This window comes from Sturnira hondurensis, unplaced genomic scaffold, assembly GCF_014824575.4.
Source record: "Sturnira hondurensis isolate 20B ecotype Veracruz unplaced genomic scaffold, ASM1482457v3 Scaffold0008196, whole genome shotgun sequence".
Lineage (NCBI taxonomy): Eukaryota > Metazoa > Chordata > Mammalia > Chiroptera > Phyllostomidae > Sturnira > Sturnira hondurensis.
The window spans coordinates 3958809-3976068 of NW_028080827.1; the positions used below are offsets into that span (position 1 = coordinate 3958809).

The following is a 17260-nucleotide window of genomic DNA, read 5'->3' on the forward strand; positions in this document are numbered from 1 at the left end:
TTTGATTGGTCCAAAAAGCACTGTCACCATTGGTCAAATTGGAGTCACTCTGGTCAAAGAAGATGCTGATGTAGCTATAACTGTGCAGCTCCGACTGGACTGAGAAAGCCTCAGTCCTACTGGCTGAAATCGAATTCCAAGACTTTCTTTTCAAGAGCAGGCTCAGATGGCCGGAACACAGTGCAAACAGGCAGTTCAATGCAGGAGGCAGGCAGTGCAGAGCAGGCCTCTCCCTCAGCGGCAGTTTGCATGCAAGGCCCCTATTCAGAAATAGCTGCTTGGCTTTGATTTTAAATTTGAGTCCACTTAGTCACCAGGAGCCCTTTTCAGAAGGTATCTTCTTTCTCAGAGTCCACAATATAATTATTAATTTGTCAGTATTTGGACAGTAAACTCTAAAACTCTAGTGACAGCAAAATAGTAGTCAATAAGTATTAAAACTTGTTCCTTTTTCAAATGATAAAGACATTTCAATAGCTCTACTATTTTCCCTGAAGTATAAGGCAGAGCTGGGTTTGCTATTTCCAATGTCTGTACCTGCAGGATTTTCTTTTTTTTTTGCCTTCAGCGGAATAGCTTGATCCACACTTAATATATCTATCAAGTACAATAATGAAAATCAAACACTAATGAAAGACGGTCTGAAAGCTAAGTAGAAATAAGACATGATTACTTTGGATATCTTAAACACAAAACTCTGTGAAACATTGCTAAATATGAAATGACAAAGGTTTTATTTTTTTCTTTCCTTGTATTTTCAGAATGGCCTCCCTTCTGAGCAAGTTTAGAATAAAATTTGCAGACATCCATATCGTTGGTGACATCAATATTAAACCAAACAAAGAAAGGTATGAAATATTTAACGAAGTCCATTTTTTAAATCTGTGATGGTCTCTCATCTCTTTTGTGTCTATTATTAATAGAGTAAAAATGCTATGTATTTACTGCAGTGACTTCCTGATAGGATATAATAAAAAGGGACTACAAATGATCCCGACACAGTACTATCAAGTACATTCTAAAGAAAGGAAAAGTCTTATGGTGGAGACAAGCTTGAGAGGGAGAATCGTTGAAATACAGTTTGGTTAGCATTTTAAAATTGCCCTTCATGTTCTTGGTGTCTATGGTGGCAAGAATAGCAGGAAGTATAAGCTGAGAGGACTGTGACCTGAACAGTCAGGACAAGTTGCTGTCATTTAAAGTTACTGGTGGGATATCCTGGATGGAGAGCTCTGGTGGAGAAGACATGGAAACAGCTTGTGTCCTCTTGGCGCAGAGTCAGTACCAGCCCTCCATGGCCATTCTAGCTTTTAGGCACTTAGGCTTCAATACTTAGAGTCTATGAGGGCCCCCAAAGGAGGTCTTGAATACTGCCTGAAGCCTGACAAGGAAATGTATGGGCCCCCAAAATTAAAAATAACAGAATTGAAATAATTCTTGAAGTGTCTTCAAAATATGACTTTATTTTAACCCTCTTTAATTATTAAACTGTCAAGTCCAAGATAAATAAACACAATTTGAAGGTTAGACCTTCACAGGAGTTCCCAGAGGTACAAGATTACCTGGAAATAACAGCTGATTGTAAGTGAACTACTTAGAGCAGTACGTTAATGATTACAAATGTTTTCAATTGTTACAGTCTGAAATCATGTTTACTATTGCGTCTGAATGTAATTTTACGTGTTTCATTTGGTGTGGAATGGGGCTCCTAAGGTTACAGTGGAGGGAGGCACGAAGGCGTGCCTTAGGCCTCCTTCCCCGGTCCTGGGCCTCTCCTCTTTTCTGTTAGCTGTCCCTGCGCCCTCCTCCTGCTGTCCTTGGGTCGCCACTCCATGTTCCTCAGGGCTTCTTGCTCTCCCCCTATTTTGATTCATATATCCTATATGAGCTTAATAATCCACTGAAAATCATCTGAATTCAGGGTGCATTCTTAATTTACTGAATGACCTTGAACTTCATGCTGTTGGAAGGTATTCATGATGCCTCCAAAGCTACGGGTCACTTAAAATGGCTTTACGAACACCTTAACCATGATAGGCTGTCACTGTCAGGGTTGACCTAGGTTATTACTATGTCATATATCCTCATATCACATATAACACAAATTCCTTCATGCAATAATCTCTGGTAGCCTTCCACATTTCATTTGAAGAATTTTAATGTCTAAGTCATTGTCTCTTGGCATTTGCAAATGAGCTATTCTTACGGCTCTGACTGGTGGAAATGCATTCTCTTTCATAACACAGCAGGCCCGATGACTCCCTAGCATGTGCCACGTAGCAGCAGGCCAGAGCCTGCCAACGCTTGTCAAGCACAGGGCCGTGCACTGTCATCTAGAGGGTGGTCACGGCATGCCCTGCTGACTTTGGACTTTTCCATAAGCCTTGGTTCAGTCGTGGGCACAAATGAGTCACCTACGTGGAGCTGAATTCTTCTTGTTGTTGTTTGTTTTTTATCTTATCAGCAGCTGAGGACTATCTATGATTGTTGATCAATTTGTTCCTACCTCTTTGCCCCCTTACCTGTCAATATGGTTTTTTCTACCCAAGTCCTTGTTTCCTTCCCTTTCTTTTTATCCTTATCCAAGAACATGCTTATTGATTTCACAGACAGTGGAAGCGGGGAGAGAGAGGGAGAAAAACATTGATTTATTGCCTCTCATATGCACCCTGACTGGGAAACATTGATTTATTGCCTGTCATATGCACCCTGAACCCACAGCCTAGGCATGTGCCCTGACCAGGAATCATACCTACATTTTGGTTTATAGGCTGATTCTCCAACAAACGGAGCCACAGTGGCCGGGGCTCCTTCCCTTTCTTCCATGCTAGTCTATGCCATGGTCAGCCCATCATACCCATCATTGATGTCCAATCACCAAGAATGTCAGCGTACTGCTGCCATTGGCCACGCCTCTTTCATTGCCCGGCACAGTCGAGCCAGTCTTCATCCTACCACCTCTGACCTTTGTGTCAGGGTTTCCTTTTTTCAGGGATCAAACTCTATGAACAGAAATAAGAAGCAGAGACCCAGAAATTTTTGCTTGTTTCCCAGTAGCTAAATTTAATTTTAGATACTATTTTAATTGGGTGTTTCTTACATACCTTCCTCATCCTGCAATGAAGAGATCTATTTCCCTTTCTCAGGAAAACACATGAATTAGTTTTCACAGTCTCTGAGATTTTTCCCCTGCTATTTCAAGGTCTTGAGGAAGATGCAGGGGAGGAACTAAAATTAAATTTCTCACTGGAGTTAGGGAGCTTTTGCAGTAATTCCCCGGGCACAAAGCTGAGAGGCCGCCAGGAGGAGGTGTGCTGGGCCCCCACTCTCTTCAGCCTCTGCTGCAACTGATGCCATGCGCCTTTATAAAACAGTCATCCATTTATCTGACGCGGGCACTGAACATTGGCAGGTACATTTTAGAACACAGAATGGTGATTCAGTAAATCTCACACATGGCCACTGGTAGCACATCTGGCACCTTTGTGATCATTTTTAAAAGGCAGCACCTCAAGGTATATCAGTGAAAGAGAGAACTCTTCCTCTGGGCTGATGCAGCTTTGGGCTGATGGTGAATGTCTGGGATAGTTGTGAGTGATTTCAGTGTTGGAGGCTAAGGTTAAATGTCCTTAAATTGTGTTTAATAAATCATTCAACTACCATAAAATATCAATAAGTCATGATGGGGATATTTTATCATAGAAACATTATCTATAATATAGAGCAAGGGTGAGAGGGAGTACAAAAGCAAAGTTAATGAGAAACTAATTGAGCCAGGAAAAACTGAAAAGCTCTTGTGGTTGAATTTCATTTTTTATTGGGTAACTGAATTAAAAGTCATAGGCCAAAAGGACAACAGTCTTTATATAGAAATCAGGAGAAACTAGAAGCAATTAACTAGATAATTTAGTTTAAAGATGCTAGAATGGCCATAAAAATAACCAGTACATTAATTGGAAAGAAGAAATCTTATGTAAATTAGGGGGGAAATTTTCATGCAGTTAAAAACATTTTAAACTTTGTTATTATGAAGAACAGGATAGAGAAGGCAAGGCAGCTGGAGTTAATATTTTAATTGAATTAAATCTCATTTATTTTTAATAGCATACAATGCTTGGCCTATTGTTGAGTCATTTAAAAAATACTTATAAAAAATCACATTTAATGAGAATTAAAATAAAAATCTTCAGCTAACTTTGGACCACCTAACTAGGAGATGGGAAATGACCAGCATGGGGTGAGGATGAAGAAGTCAAAGATGAACATAGTCAAGGAGTAGTAAGAGTTCAGAGAAAACAATGGGCAAACACAGCTCATGACAACCTTCTGTGTCACTTTAGTATATTTCAATTGCAGGTAAAAGAAATCTCAGAGTGACTTAAGAAATAGAAATTATGTCAAACATAACTGAAAAGTCCAAGTGTACATGGGGGTACCAAGAAACAGAAAAAAAAAATGGAATTATCTCCTGGTAGGTGGGCCTCTTGCAATGCTGGCTTCCCCCTGCTAGTTGAGTGTTCTAGGAGCCCATCTGTACCAGTGTACTAGATGGTGTTGTTGTGAGAGGCTGTGTTCAGCTTCAGTGAATTGTTTTTGAAGACTCTTTCAGTGCATTTGCCCATTACATGATGGGTGATTTACTAGCACACCTGCCCACAGTACACTCAGTGTTCAGCAGTTTTTGGCCAAAAGCCCACATGACCCCATGCCCCACTCTCCCTATTCACCTGATCTCGCCTCGAGTGACTTTTTGTTTCCCTGCATTTTTTTTAAAAAGCCTCAAAGGGAAATGTTTTGCCAATGTGCAAGGGTTGAAACACAAAACAGCAGAAGTACTAAAAGGCATCAAAATTGATGAGTTCAGAAAGTGTTTTGAGCAGTGGGAAAAACACCTTGTAGGGGTATTGCATGAAATGGAAAGTACTTTGAAAGTGACTGAAATTTACACATGTAAGAATAAATACAGTTTTTATAAATAAATTGCATTTTGGGGGGAGTCCCCACCTTGTATTTTGGTTTTCAGACAAAGCTCGATCTAGAGAGTTAATTTTGCAATCAAAGACTAATTCTCTTTCATTCTCTTTACTCTACCTCTCATTATGAAGGTAAAGAGAATGAAAGAGAATTAGTTCAAGTTGATTTTGCTGATAAAGACAAGATGACTGTCCATAGCAACCAGGACTACATATTTGCCAATTTATGTTCAGAAACAAAGTTTGTCTCTTCCCCAGTCATTGAATTCAGGTCATGGACACCATTTAGGCTGTACCAGTCTAAGCCACTGCACCACTCACCATGGTCAAGTGGAATGCTAGGTCCCTATTCATCAAGCTTACCTGGGTTATGTGCCCACCTTGGCCAGCCACTCTGGCAGAAAGGATAGAATTGTGTGGATTGGCCGATGCTGCGGATGGAGTCACTCCCACTCAAACCGCAATGGGGAAGGTAGTACAAATGCTGGGGGACAGCCAGCTACCTCCATTTCGCCTTCTATTTCTTAGGAAACTATTTTTGAACTGCTCTTTCTAATAAGCCCATTAAGATGCAAAGAAAACTCTTATTGTGATCAAAATAAGCATATGGAGAGCTTGAACAGAGAGCCCCTCAGTGGCTAACCTCGACCTGGGCCTGTGCAGTAGAACAAATTCCTTGCCTTTACAGGGCACTGCACACTTTCCATAGCACTGTCACCAAAAGTCTCATATGGACCCTCACACCAACCCTCATGCCAGCTCTGAGCAGCCATTGTCCCCCCTGGTATAGCAGGGCCACCCATGCTGTGGGGGAGGACGGGAGAGCTGGAGGGAGAACCCAGGCTCTTCTCTCCTGGGCCAGACCCTTCCCGCTGATTTCAGCCCAAGGCTTCTGAGAGCGCGGCACTGTGGGAACAAACTGCACATACAAGTACTGTGTGCTTGAAAGAATAATAAGGCGTATCAGTCTTATTCCTTCCCTGTCATTGTCCATGGTTCTAAATGAGTCCTCGTGTCAGAAATCTACTGCATTAGGTATCTTTCCAATCCCTTAACAAAGGCACACGGGTAGGGGCCTTCTATTCATTAGTAGTCCATGCACTTTGATCTGCGGATCCTAAATCATGCCGGCTGATGAGATCACTGAACTCACAGCTTCGTATTTTACTTTCTTAGCCTAGCAGCACATTGGATGTAATTATCACTCATTCCAAAGTTACTAAATTACACACAAGCTACATTATATAAAACCAAAGAAAATTATTTATATTCGCGATCATTAGAGCAGCATACCAAAGACGACTACTCTCATCAATCACGACCTCTGTTTAGGGCTGTCATTAAAGAGATACATCTTACGAGATTGCTGTGAAGGACAGCGTGAGATTTTTCAGCAATTTTCTAAAAGTCCCACAGCGTTGGCACACTGCTGCTCCCAGTTCTCGACTAAATGATTTCTTCTTAATTACCCTAAAGCGCCTCAGAATTTTAGACATTATCAATTTTTGTCCTTTTTTTCTAACATGCACCTTAACAACAGTCATTTGAAAAGCTCAGGCAACAACAGCGGAAGGACAGAGGTGCCTTATTAGCAGCAAACATTCAAGTTGCTCTGTAGCCACTGAACTTGTGGGAGCCTTGCTGTTCTCCCACCCGCCCACACCTCCTGCCTGCCATGAGTGGGCACTGTCCTGTGGACTGGAGGTGAGGAGGCAGCCCTCCCCAGCTCCCAAGGAACCTAGTTTATCTCCCGCACTGATTCATGCATGTCTGCCATGGACTCGGTAAACTAGGCTGATGGAAACTCATTTCTGGGCTAAAGTGTTTGCATTGCAGCTGTGTCTTTGACTATACTGTGTAGAAAACGTATTTACCAAATACCTACTATCTCTGTGTTGGTGTGTTTATATTGCGGTTCCAATACCTACAAGGTAGACAAGTCCTCAAGCATGTTAAGGCCTAACCTTGGATGTGGAGGCAGTACTGTAGTCATGGTTTCACTCACAGTACGTCCCTTGCAAAGATAACTCGTAAAAGATTTTCACAACATTCAGCTCTGATTCAGCAGCCAGAAGAGCCAGTCAGACCAGGAGTACCTGCTACATAATGAGTTAGTTTCCCACTGTGAGACCTCCTTTATGATTCCAATTTCAGCTGGAAAAGCTTTGAAGAGATGATAGAACAATACCGGCTCCATGAAAGCTGCAAAGATTTAACGACTGCTGAGAAATTGAAGAGAGAAACTCCATGGAAAATTACAGATGCTGAACTGGAAGCAGTCAAGGAAAAGGTAAAGTCTTGTCTTCCTTAATTTTTACTTTGCTGTCTAACTAGCTGAAAAAAAGAAACAAGTGGTTGATTTACAGATTGAGAAGTACTGTATCTATTATAGAATTTCATTATTTAAGATCCAGGGTTCCTGCATTTTTCAAGTGCTTTTCAATTATATTACCAGCTAGGAGGATTTAGAAAACTTTTTATTTACTTAGTATGAAATCTATTCCTTTTAACAGTTAAAAAAACACAGGTTATTGACACATATTGTGAAAAACCCTTTCAAGTTTCATTTTCTAGAACAGGAGACAAACCCACCAGTCTAAAATAATTTAAGTCAAGTCAGTGTGTATGCAAAGTAGATAAAGATAGATTGCCTCACCACTCGATGCAATAACAAGTAAAGGTAGCTGTGAAAACTAGCATAAGGATCTGAGAGAGTAGGTAATCGGAATAGTAAGGATGAAAGCTGGAGCAGGCACAGGTTGTAGGAAGGGTGTAAAATGGTGGGCTTTTCTGGGAAACACAAGACAGGAGTTATCGGCCATCGGGACGGCCCTCAATGAAGCTGTGATGAGGAGGGGGAATAGGGCAGGGGCAGAAGAGTAAAGTAGAAGAACTGACATTTGAATCGGATTGGACATTCAAGGAAAAGGGCCACAAGAACCTCTAAACTACAAAATTTAAATAAATTCCATTAGGAACTGAAGTTGGAACAAATTAGAGCAGGAGGTAGTAAAAGAATTTCAAAGTTAGCGGAAAAATTACTAAAAATTATAAACTCTGTGTAACTGCCCAGTTCTAACGAAGCCTTTTCACATAGTTGACCATATCACATATCTGGAATCACATTTCTGAAACCAGTAAAATATAATAATATATATTATTGTTCTTATCACTGCAAAATAGTCAAGTGTAATTATTTTCCCAGGTTAGTCTTTTGGTGCCTGTTTAGGTGAAACCAGTACCCTCTGCTGATAAAACATGCAAAGAATTTAAAGAAAGGTAGATGAGGATATAATCTATATTCTTTTTTTAAAGATTTTATTTATTTATCTGTAGAGGGGAAGGGAGGGAGAGAAGGAGAGGAAAGAATTATCAATGCAGGGTTGCCTCCCATGAGTCCCCTGCTGGGAACTGGCCTGCAACCCAGGCATGTGCCCTGACTGGAAATCGAACCGTGACCCCCTGGTTTGCAGGCCAGCACTCAATCCACTGAGCTACACCATCCAGGGCTATAATCTATATTCTTGAGATATCAAGTTAGCATGAAGATCAGGTCAGTTTTCCTCAGAACTGACTCAGTTGCTTCTGTCCGCAGAACTGGTCATCGTCATCTCCTTTTTACTCTTGTCCTATCATTTGCTTGTTTTCTTCCATCTGGGATTTAATGGGACACTACAGCACAGTGACAACTTGGTCCTACACTTCATATTCCTAAAATTTCTCATGGGTTTTTTGAAACACTATATGTTTCCAAACCTGAATGAAATCAGTGTAATATTTTTTAGAAGTGAGGTTTTTCTACTTGTCTATAATTTGAGGTAAGAAGAGAAATTCTTATTCACAATTCTGGGAAAACTGCCCTCAACAAAATCTGAATGTTGCCCACAGAGTTACCGCCAAGTTCGACTGAATGAACTCTTACAGGAGCACTCGAGAGCTGCTAACCTCATAGTCCTGTAAGTATCGCTGCAGACGTTTATGAATGTGCCAGCATGATACCTAAGAATGTTGCCTAAGAGAAATCTTAAGTAAATGGGTTAATCAATTTAAAACTCCAGGCCTATTCAGGTGGAAACTCAGAACAATTGGAACATGTGGGATTTTAGACAATGAAAAAAAAAATACTTGTCACCCTGAGACCTAGAAAACCAGGGCCCACAGGCCTTAGTGGCCCACTTGCACTTTGCTGCAGGGCGGTGCCCACACGCAGCCCCCGCGGCCCCTCCAGACCGCGCTCCAGGAGCCTGGCCCTGGAATTCCCTGCCTGACGAGCTTCCAGTGGGCCACTGAGGCCCACAGGCCCCTCCACTAGGTGGGTGCTCCTGAGGTGAGGAGTCCACTGCTTGTTCACGAGGCTCCTCGCCCTCTGCGGAGAGGCCAAGGGGAGACCCTCCACCCACACATGTTAGGGGTGCACCTACTGAAAATAGTAATGTTTGTTTACCTAAAGATCAATGGCTAAATATGAAAATCTCCAACTATTTCACACTTATGGCCCATGAACTGACTCCCACACAAAGACAATATGTCTTCCAGGAAGGCCCAGCCTGGAAGACAATCCATCAAAGATGTAAAATGGCCTCTTGGATCGAGTGGTTCAACTAGTTGGTTTCTGAGGTTTCTCCAAATATAAGAGCTTTAAACTACCGGGAAAAATTATTGCTGCCAAAAAAGGGGGAGAAGTATTGATTGGTACAATTTACCATTTAAAAAGGAGTAAAAATCTATAGTTGTGTTTTATCTCTACAATGCCTAGACCTAATTCCCTGGTTTATAGGTAGGTATCTGTATCATCTGAGAAATACATCCATATAATACCTTTATTCAAAATAATTTAAGTGCTTTCATTTGGGGGAGAAGGGGTACAAAGGTTTTAGGCCACTGCTTACTAAGCAGCTCAGACAACTGGAGGCGTTACTGACTCCACGCGGTAACTCTCACCTTGGTTTTCTGTTTTTCTCCCCTGCTGTCAGGAGCCTCCCGGTGGCCAGGAAAGGATCCGTATCAGACTGGTTGTACATGGCCTGGCTGGAAATCCTCACGAAGAACCTCCCTCCTGTCTTACTAGTTAGAGGAAACCACAAAAATGTCCTGACATTTTACTCTTAAATCATGAAAAATCACAGCACATTTTAACTTAACATATGGATGATTAAGAACCGGTCCAGTACTTGATATTGTAAATCTGACTCGCACTTAGGCAACCTCTGGAGGCTATACTACAGGATTCTACATACACTTTGTCATTACTTTTTTTATTAGTTAATGGGAGCTTTTTTATTTTTCTGTCAGCTTAAGGGCAGCGTCAAAGCCACTGGCACATGTAAGAAAAACATCTTTGTCATTGCTGTTGACGCACCAGAAAAATTAAGCAAACCCATGCTGGTTCATGCTCGCGAAAAGCAGCCACTTGACTGTAAGCTTCTCCAGGCAACACTAACCTTTTGTTTGCTCGCAGGCCCCCACGGAGGCCCCGGCCCCACGGCAGGTTCTCACTAAGTGCTTATTGACAGGCCGGCGGAGGAACATGGCTGCTTACCAAAGGCCAAGGCCAGCCGGGCAGGAGGCGTGATTCCGCTTGCCCTTCTGAGAGGCTTATGCCTACAGAGAAGATTTGAAAATCAATAACTGAAAACTTTAAGAAGCCCTGGAGTCTACAAAATGTTTAAAGTGGTTCCCAAAAGAAGGTGATTTAATGTAGCACAGATTACGTACTTAGAGTGATCAGAGCGATCGCTGGCGATAACGCACGGGTCAGTCTGCTGCGGGCTGAGATGCACATTGGCTGCGTTAGGAGGCAACACGGACCCTCATTAAATGCATTACTAATGTAGAAACTTAACTTTCTTCCCTATTAAATATTTTGAAATTTCCACCACAGTATTTCTTTGCATACTTTTCTAATTAAGTGGTTAGCACAGATGAAATCTTCAGATGTCTAGTAATTGAAAACCAACAACCACAAATTTTTAAACATTATAAACAAATATATCCTAAATCATTTACTTAGTTACTTTATATAGTGATTATATGGATTTAAAAGAACAATTCAAATGTGGAGAAATTTGCAAAATTGGAAATATGTAAGTATTGATTGTTTTCCCCATTTTTGTTAGTATTCCTATAATACTTAATCACATTGAAAAAAAACACAAAATTTTGTTTTCTAATGATTGACTTGCTTTTTTTTTCCTGACATGTTTTAACTGTTTAAACTAACTGCTAAAATATAAAGGAAATAATAAACCTGAAATAAAAGCACTGAAATTCATTCGCTTTGGCCTACGTCATGTTTTTATTTTTCAGTCCCTAAGGTCACAGTGCACTGGTAGAGCAGATATGAGCCTTAAAATTTCTATCATTTGCCTCATCTGAAGGTTATGGAAAACTGGGATGTAAGATTAGGACTTCCAAGCCCGGACTCGTCTCAGAAGGATGACCGGGGAAGCAAATGAGCCAGCAAAGTTGCAGCAGCAGGCTGTCCCCACTCCATGTGTGGGGGCATTTGATTTAACTCAGCCCTGGATCAGACCCTCTCTCGTGAGCCTCTACACCTGAAATCCAAATGACTAGAGGTGGGGACCAGGGGCAGGTGTGCCCAGCTTCACCTGGGCCTTACACTCTCTGGAACACTTGGTAGGGTCTCTGGGAAAGGTGAGAAGTAATGACTTCTGTAACAGCAAAGTCTGGCTCTTGTTTCTTTGAGAGACTGTTTCAGTTGGGTTCCCTGGAAAACAGACTCAGGGAGAGTTGAGTGTGGAGCACGTTTGTTGAGGAGCACCCTTGGGATCAGCACCCGTAGAAGAAAGGAGCAGGAAGCAGGCAGGGTGGAGGAAAAGGTGAGCTGTGGTGCAGGCCCAGGGACAGCATCAGCTGAGCCCACAGGATGCTCTGCGGACAGAGGTGCCTTCAGCGAAGTCCCACGCAGGGCTGAGAGGGCCGGGCCTTCATTCTCCCTCACCGATCAGTCATTGGATGTGGCCTGCCAGGCTGGAGTGTGAGCTTGGGTGAAGCCTGAGAGCTGAGGCCTGTCTGCTGACAGCACTCCCAGCTGCTGGGGCACCGAGTCTTGCATTAAACAGGGTCTGGGTGGGTCATCACCATGCCAACCAAAGGGGCCATATAAAGTAGTAGTTAACAACAAGACCCCCTCCCCCCCCCCCGCCCCCTCACACACCCCTCCTGACTGCTCTCACCACCTATTCGTGGTTTGACCTCAAACTAGTAGTTGCCTTTTCTCTGGGCTACTGGCAAAAGAGTGACTAAAGAAATGTCCCTTAGTTTCTAAGTTAACAAAGGAGAAGAGCACGGACTGAGAGAAAAGGGCTGGGTGGCAACAGGGGCTGATGGTTTTAAAGTCAAGAGCAGCTGTATTGGGAACAGGTTAGAGCGGCAGGAATCTGAAAGAACGGGGGCTGTGCTCAGGTACCAGCAGGTTTTTGCAGCCCTGCCCTGATCCTTTGCTCACCCAGCTCTGTTAAGCCAACCACCCATTGTCCCCATGTCTACACTCAGCTTTCTCAGCAGGAAGGGGAAAGTCACACAGGCAAGTGCCCTGACGTCCCACTATCTGTGTCCTCTCATCTTGTGCACATTTCCCATCAGCCGCCTCCACAAGGACTTCTCAAAATCTTCACCTTTTTGTACTCCTTCACCCGCACTCCTTCACCAAGGCAAGATGACCCTGCCACCATCCCTAGCACACAGCCGTGTCCGCAGGAGTGCAGACCGCGAACTTTCCTACGTGAACAGGGCCATGCTGCAAGCGCTGTCTTACAAGTTCTTCTCTTAATAGTTAAGTTTGAGAATCTTTCAAAGGAAGTTTAAAAAAAAAGATTGTGGATTCTTGAAGACTCCCACAGACCTGCTAGACCAGACTCTCTGGGACAGGGACCAGTGAGATTCTGAAACTGCTGCTCTAGCCAGCCTCTCCTGCTCAGGTGACCATCTGTCCAGACGAAATTTCTATTTCCAACCCAGCCCTCCCTACGTCTCAGATACACTTATTCAGTCGCTAACTTTCATAGTGTTTCTCTCTGTAAGTCCTGCAGACATCCCAAATGCAGGATGACCAGACTTCTGTGTGGAAACAAACAAACAAACCAAAAAATTCAAACCACACAACTCGAGCAAAAGCATCTAATTCTGTTTCTCTGTTGTTTATTACCCCCACCCCCCGCAAATGAACAAAGAAACATAAAAGTGGGAAAAATTGGCATCACAGTAGGATGCCAAAGAAGGATGCCATCCACAGGGTAACATTTTTAAAAACACAATTTACTTGAGAGAGACGGAAGGAAGCTATCAAAGGCACCTTGAAACAAATGCTCCTGAGGAAAAAAAACGGCACAGAAAATCACTGCAGGAGACCTGGGAGAATTCCACTAACCCCTCCCCCAGCCTGCAGCGGGAGGCCAGAAGCCCGAGGTAGGAGGGTGCAACACTGAGTGGGAACCCTTTTGCCAGATGCCCAGAGTATTCAGAGATGGCTACCTGGAGAGGCCAAACCGTGTGCTTGGGGGCCCTTGAAGAAGATGGGTGTTGCAGTTGGGTATTTCATGGGTGCCCTTGAAAGATCCCAGAGAGACAGCTGCCTGTCACAGAGGCTGAGCCAAAGAGAGAGTCCACCCTCAGTACACAACTTATCCTAACACGAAGAAGGAAATTTGCAGGGATGAAAAATCCTGTCCCTGGGTCTCACTGCTCTCAGGTTGCTGGGTTACTGAACTGGTGCTGCAAGCTGATATAAACCAGGTCTCCAGCTAAGATTAAACAGGAGGATTGTAACAATACCAGGTGGTGTGGAGGAGGTCCCTGTGCCAATCACAGAAGACCAGCCACATCTGCTTGTTGCCAGTGTGGTGTACAAGACTTAGCACCCACAGAGGCCTTACTGGCTGAATGTCACCACGAGTCACTTAAAGCCCGTTCACCCAGGTATTGCCAACGTTTTCCTCCGCAGAGGTTTAGAGGCACTCGGACACAAGGATGGGATCTGTCTGGACGCCACAAGGGGAGGAGAGGAGAAACTCCTCTTTGGGTGAGACTCACTCTGGTGCTGAGATGTCCCAGTCGCTGACACATTGTGGCGTTCCCACCAGCTGCAGGCAGAGCCAAAAGTACAAGCCACACTCCAGGCCCCGGCACCTGGCCCAGGCACTCTCAGAGCCACAGTGTCCCCTACTGTGCTGGCCCCACCAACAGGGGAGGCCTCTTCTCCACAGTGAGGTGTGTAGCTCAGCCTCACCTCTTTTCAAAATCCTGATGTTGAAAACAATTTCAGTCTTCCCATCCTTGTGCAGAAAAAGTGTTTTCAAAGAGGACATAAAAGATTCCATCTCACCTGTGACGCCATTCTAAACACACCGTTATTGTAGGTCCCACTAAGGAAGAAAAATCTCTGCCATTTAAACCATGACACAATACTCTAGCACCTAGCATTGTTGTGGTGTTAATGAAGACACCTTCTGAAGGCTGCTAGGTAGAGCGTCTCCATGCTTCCCCACTACAGGGCTGGGAGTGCCAGTGATGCAGCACTTCTTCAAGGAAAAAAAGCCACACACACTATATTATTACTGTCATTAATAACTTGCATAATTATAGATTTAAGTATGATTTTTTAAAAAATAGCTTAAATATAAGTCATGACACCATAAAAGTCCTAGGGGAAAACATGGGCAGGACAATCTCAGCTACCCCACGCAGCAATATTTTCACAGATACATCCCCTAGAGCAAGGGGCACAAAGGGAAGAATAAACAAATGCGACGGTGTCAAACTAAAAATCTTCTGCACTGCTAAAGAAAACATCAACAAGATGGAAAGGGAACCAACCACATGGGAAAATATTTGCCAATGATACCTCGAACAAGGGTTTGATCTCCTAAATATATAAAGAACTCACACAACTCCACACAAGGAAGACATACAATCCAATTGAAAAATGGGCAAAGGACTTGAACAGACTCTTCTCCAAGGAGGACATATAGAGGGCCCAACAGACAGATGAAAAAATTCTCAGCATTGTTAATCATCAGAGAGATGCAAATTAAAACCACAATGAGATACCACTTCACACCAGTCAGAATGTCCATCATAAACCAACAAAAAACAAGTGCTGGTGGGGTTGTAGAGAAAAGGGAACCCTAGTGCAGTGTTGGTGGGAATGCAGACTGGTGCAACCACTGTGGAAAACAGTATGAAATTTCCTCAGAAACCTAAAGATGGAACTACTTTTCAATCCAGCAATCCCACTGCTGGGACTATACCCTAAGAACCCTGAAACATCAATTCAAAAGAACCTATGCACCCCTATGTTCATAGATAGAAGTAAATAACTTACAAGGTAAAGAGCTGGAAACAGCCTAAGTGCCCATCAGTAAATGAGTGAATCAAACAACTGTGGTACATTTACACAATGGAATACCACACAGCAGAAAGAAAAAAGGAGCTCCTACCCTTCACAACAGCATGGATGGAACTGGAGAGCATTATGCTAAGTGAAATAAGCCAGGCAGTGAAAGACAAATATCATATGACCTCACCTATAAGTGGAACCTAATTAACAAAACAAACAAGCAAGCAAAATATAACCAGAGACGTTGAAATAAAGAACAAACCAGTAATAACCAGAGGGGAGAGGGAGGGGGATAATGGGAGAAAGAAAGGGAAAGGGCAAGCAAAGGAACATGAATAGAGGACTCATGGGCATGGACAATGGGGGGGATTGACTGTGGGAGTAGGGGGGATGGGGTAGGAGTGAGTAATAGGGGAAAAGTCTGGACAACTGTAACTCAACAACAATAAAAAATAAAAATAAAAATAAAAAATACCTGGCTGGTGTAGCTCAGAGGATTGAGTGCAGGCCTGCAAACCAAAGGCTCGCTGGTTCGATTCCCAGTCAGGGCACATGCCTGAGTTGCGGTCCAGGTCCCCAGCTCGGGGCACATGAGAGGCAACCATGCATTGATGTTTCTCTCCCACTCTTTCTCCTTCCCATTCCCTCTCTCTAAAAATAAACAAATAAAGAAATTTTTTAAAATTTTAAAATAAATACATATATAAATAAATAGCTTAAATGTTTCTTCTAATGTAATTTTAAAATTGTGTGTAGATTTCAATACATAAAGAACATAAAAACAAGAAAAAATTCGTAAAGAGTACAATCAGAAAAAATTCTCATCAAAAAGAAATTATGCAACACAATATGATCATACAATAGAATAGCATACAAATCGTAATACAAGAAACAAGGAAAAAGTAAATGCATTTATCTTTTTTAAAGACTCTCAAATTTAATAAAAATAAATAAAATCAAACTATCTCTACCTTCATATCCTAAAGTATATAGCAACAGGCTAGAAACAAAAGAATAAACAAAAATATATAGAAATATTCAAACAAAAAAATTGAGTTGGCAATATTACTCAAAGTTTAAAACTAAAAGAATTAGAAAGGACATGAGAGTATTATTTTATATTTATAAAAATATATAGGCCCAATATAGCTATAAAAATAATGGAGCTTTAGGTAAACAAACAGCATGGCATTGACATAAATAATACAAGAATTGCTTGATATATAAGAAGAGAGTCACAGAAAATCAATTTTCTAAAGAAACTGCTCACCTATATCACCACCCGTGGCAGATCAAATATAGGAGAATTCAAACAAAGTGGATTTAACAGGTACAATGGTGCTCACCCACAGACAATACACCATGTTTTAAAAATCTATAGAATGCCTATAAATATAATTCATACATTAGATAACTGAGTAAATTATAAAATGTAGAAGTGGTAAATATCACATTTATATCACAATGTAATAAAACTAACATTATTTACAAATATATAAACAATATCAAAAACCTTAATCACTGGGAAAAGGAAATTCTTCTAAATAAGGCAGGGTAAAAAATATAATTTTAGACTCTTTGGCAAAAAAAGACATTGAAAATTCCACATAACAAAATGTCTTTTATGCTAATCAAGCAGTACTCAGAGGTCAGTTTATACCTATAAATGCATTTATTAAGAAATAAAAAATGCAAGTTTACATTCTACTTAAGAAGTTGGAAACTGTGCCAAATAATGAAAGGAAAGTATGAAGAAGAAATTAAGGAAGAAAGAAGTAAAATTAAAAGCTGAGGTGCTAGAGTCAAAGAGAAAAGAATTGAATATCTCAGTTTCCCTACTTATTAGTGGAGGGATTATTACCAAGCCTCCTAAGAGGTGAGGGGATTAAGAAGTACAAATAGGTAGTTACTTGGGGATGTAAAGTATAGT

General features: G+C 42.0%; 1 protein-coding gene across 4 annotated transcripts in view; it reads left to right on the plus strand.

The window, feature by feature from the left end:
• Positions 1–10404, plus strand: part of SLC12A1 (solute carrier family 12 member 1) — a 78963-nt gene extending 68559 nt beyond the window's left edge. For all 4 annotated transcript variants that reach the window (XM_037054575.1, XM_037054572.1, XM_037054574.1 and 1 more), the window contains 4 exons: positions 762–848; positions 7128–7263; positions 8862–8929; positions 9947–10404. In XM_037054575.1, the coding sequence (XP_036910470.1) occupies positions 762–848; positions 7128–7263; positions 8862–8929; positions 9947–10082 (427 nt within the window). In that variant the 3' untranslated portion in view covers positions 10083–10404. The remainder of the gene's footprint in view (positions 1–761; positions 849–7127; positions 7264–8861; positions 8930–9946) is intronic.
• Positions 10405–17260: the final 6856 nt, after the last annotated feature.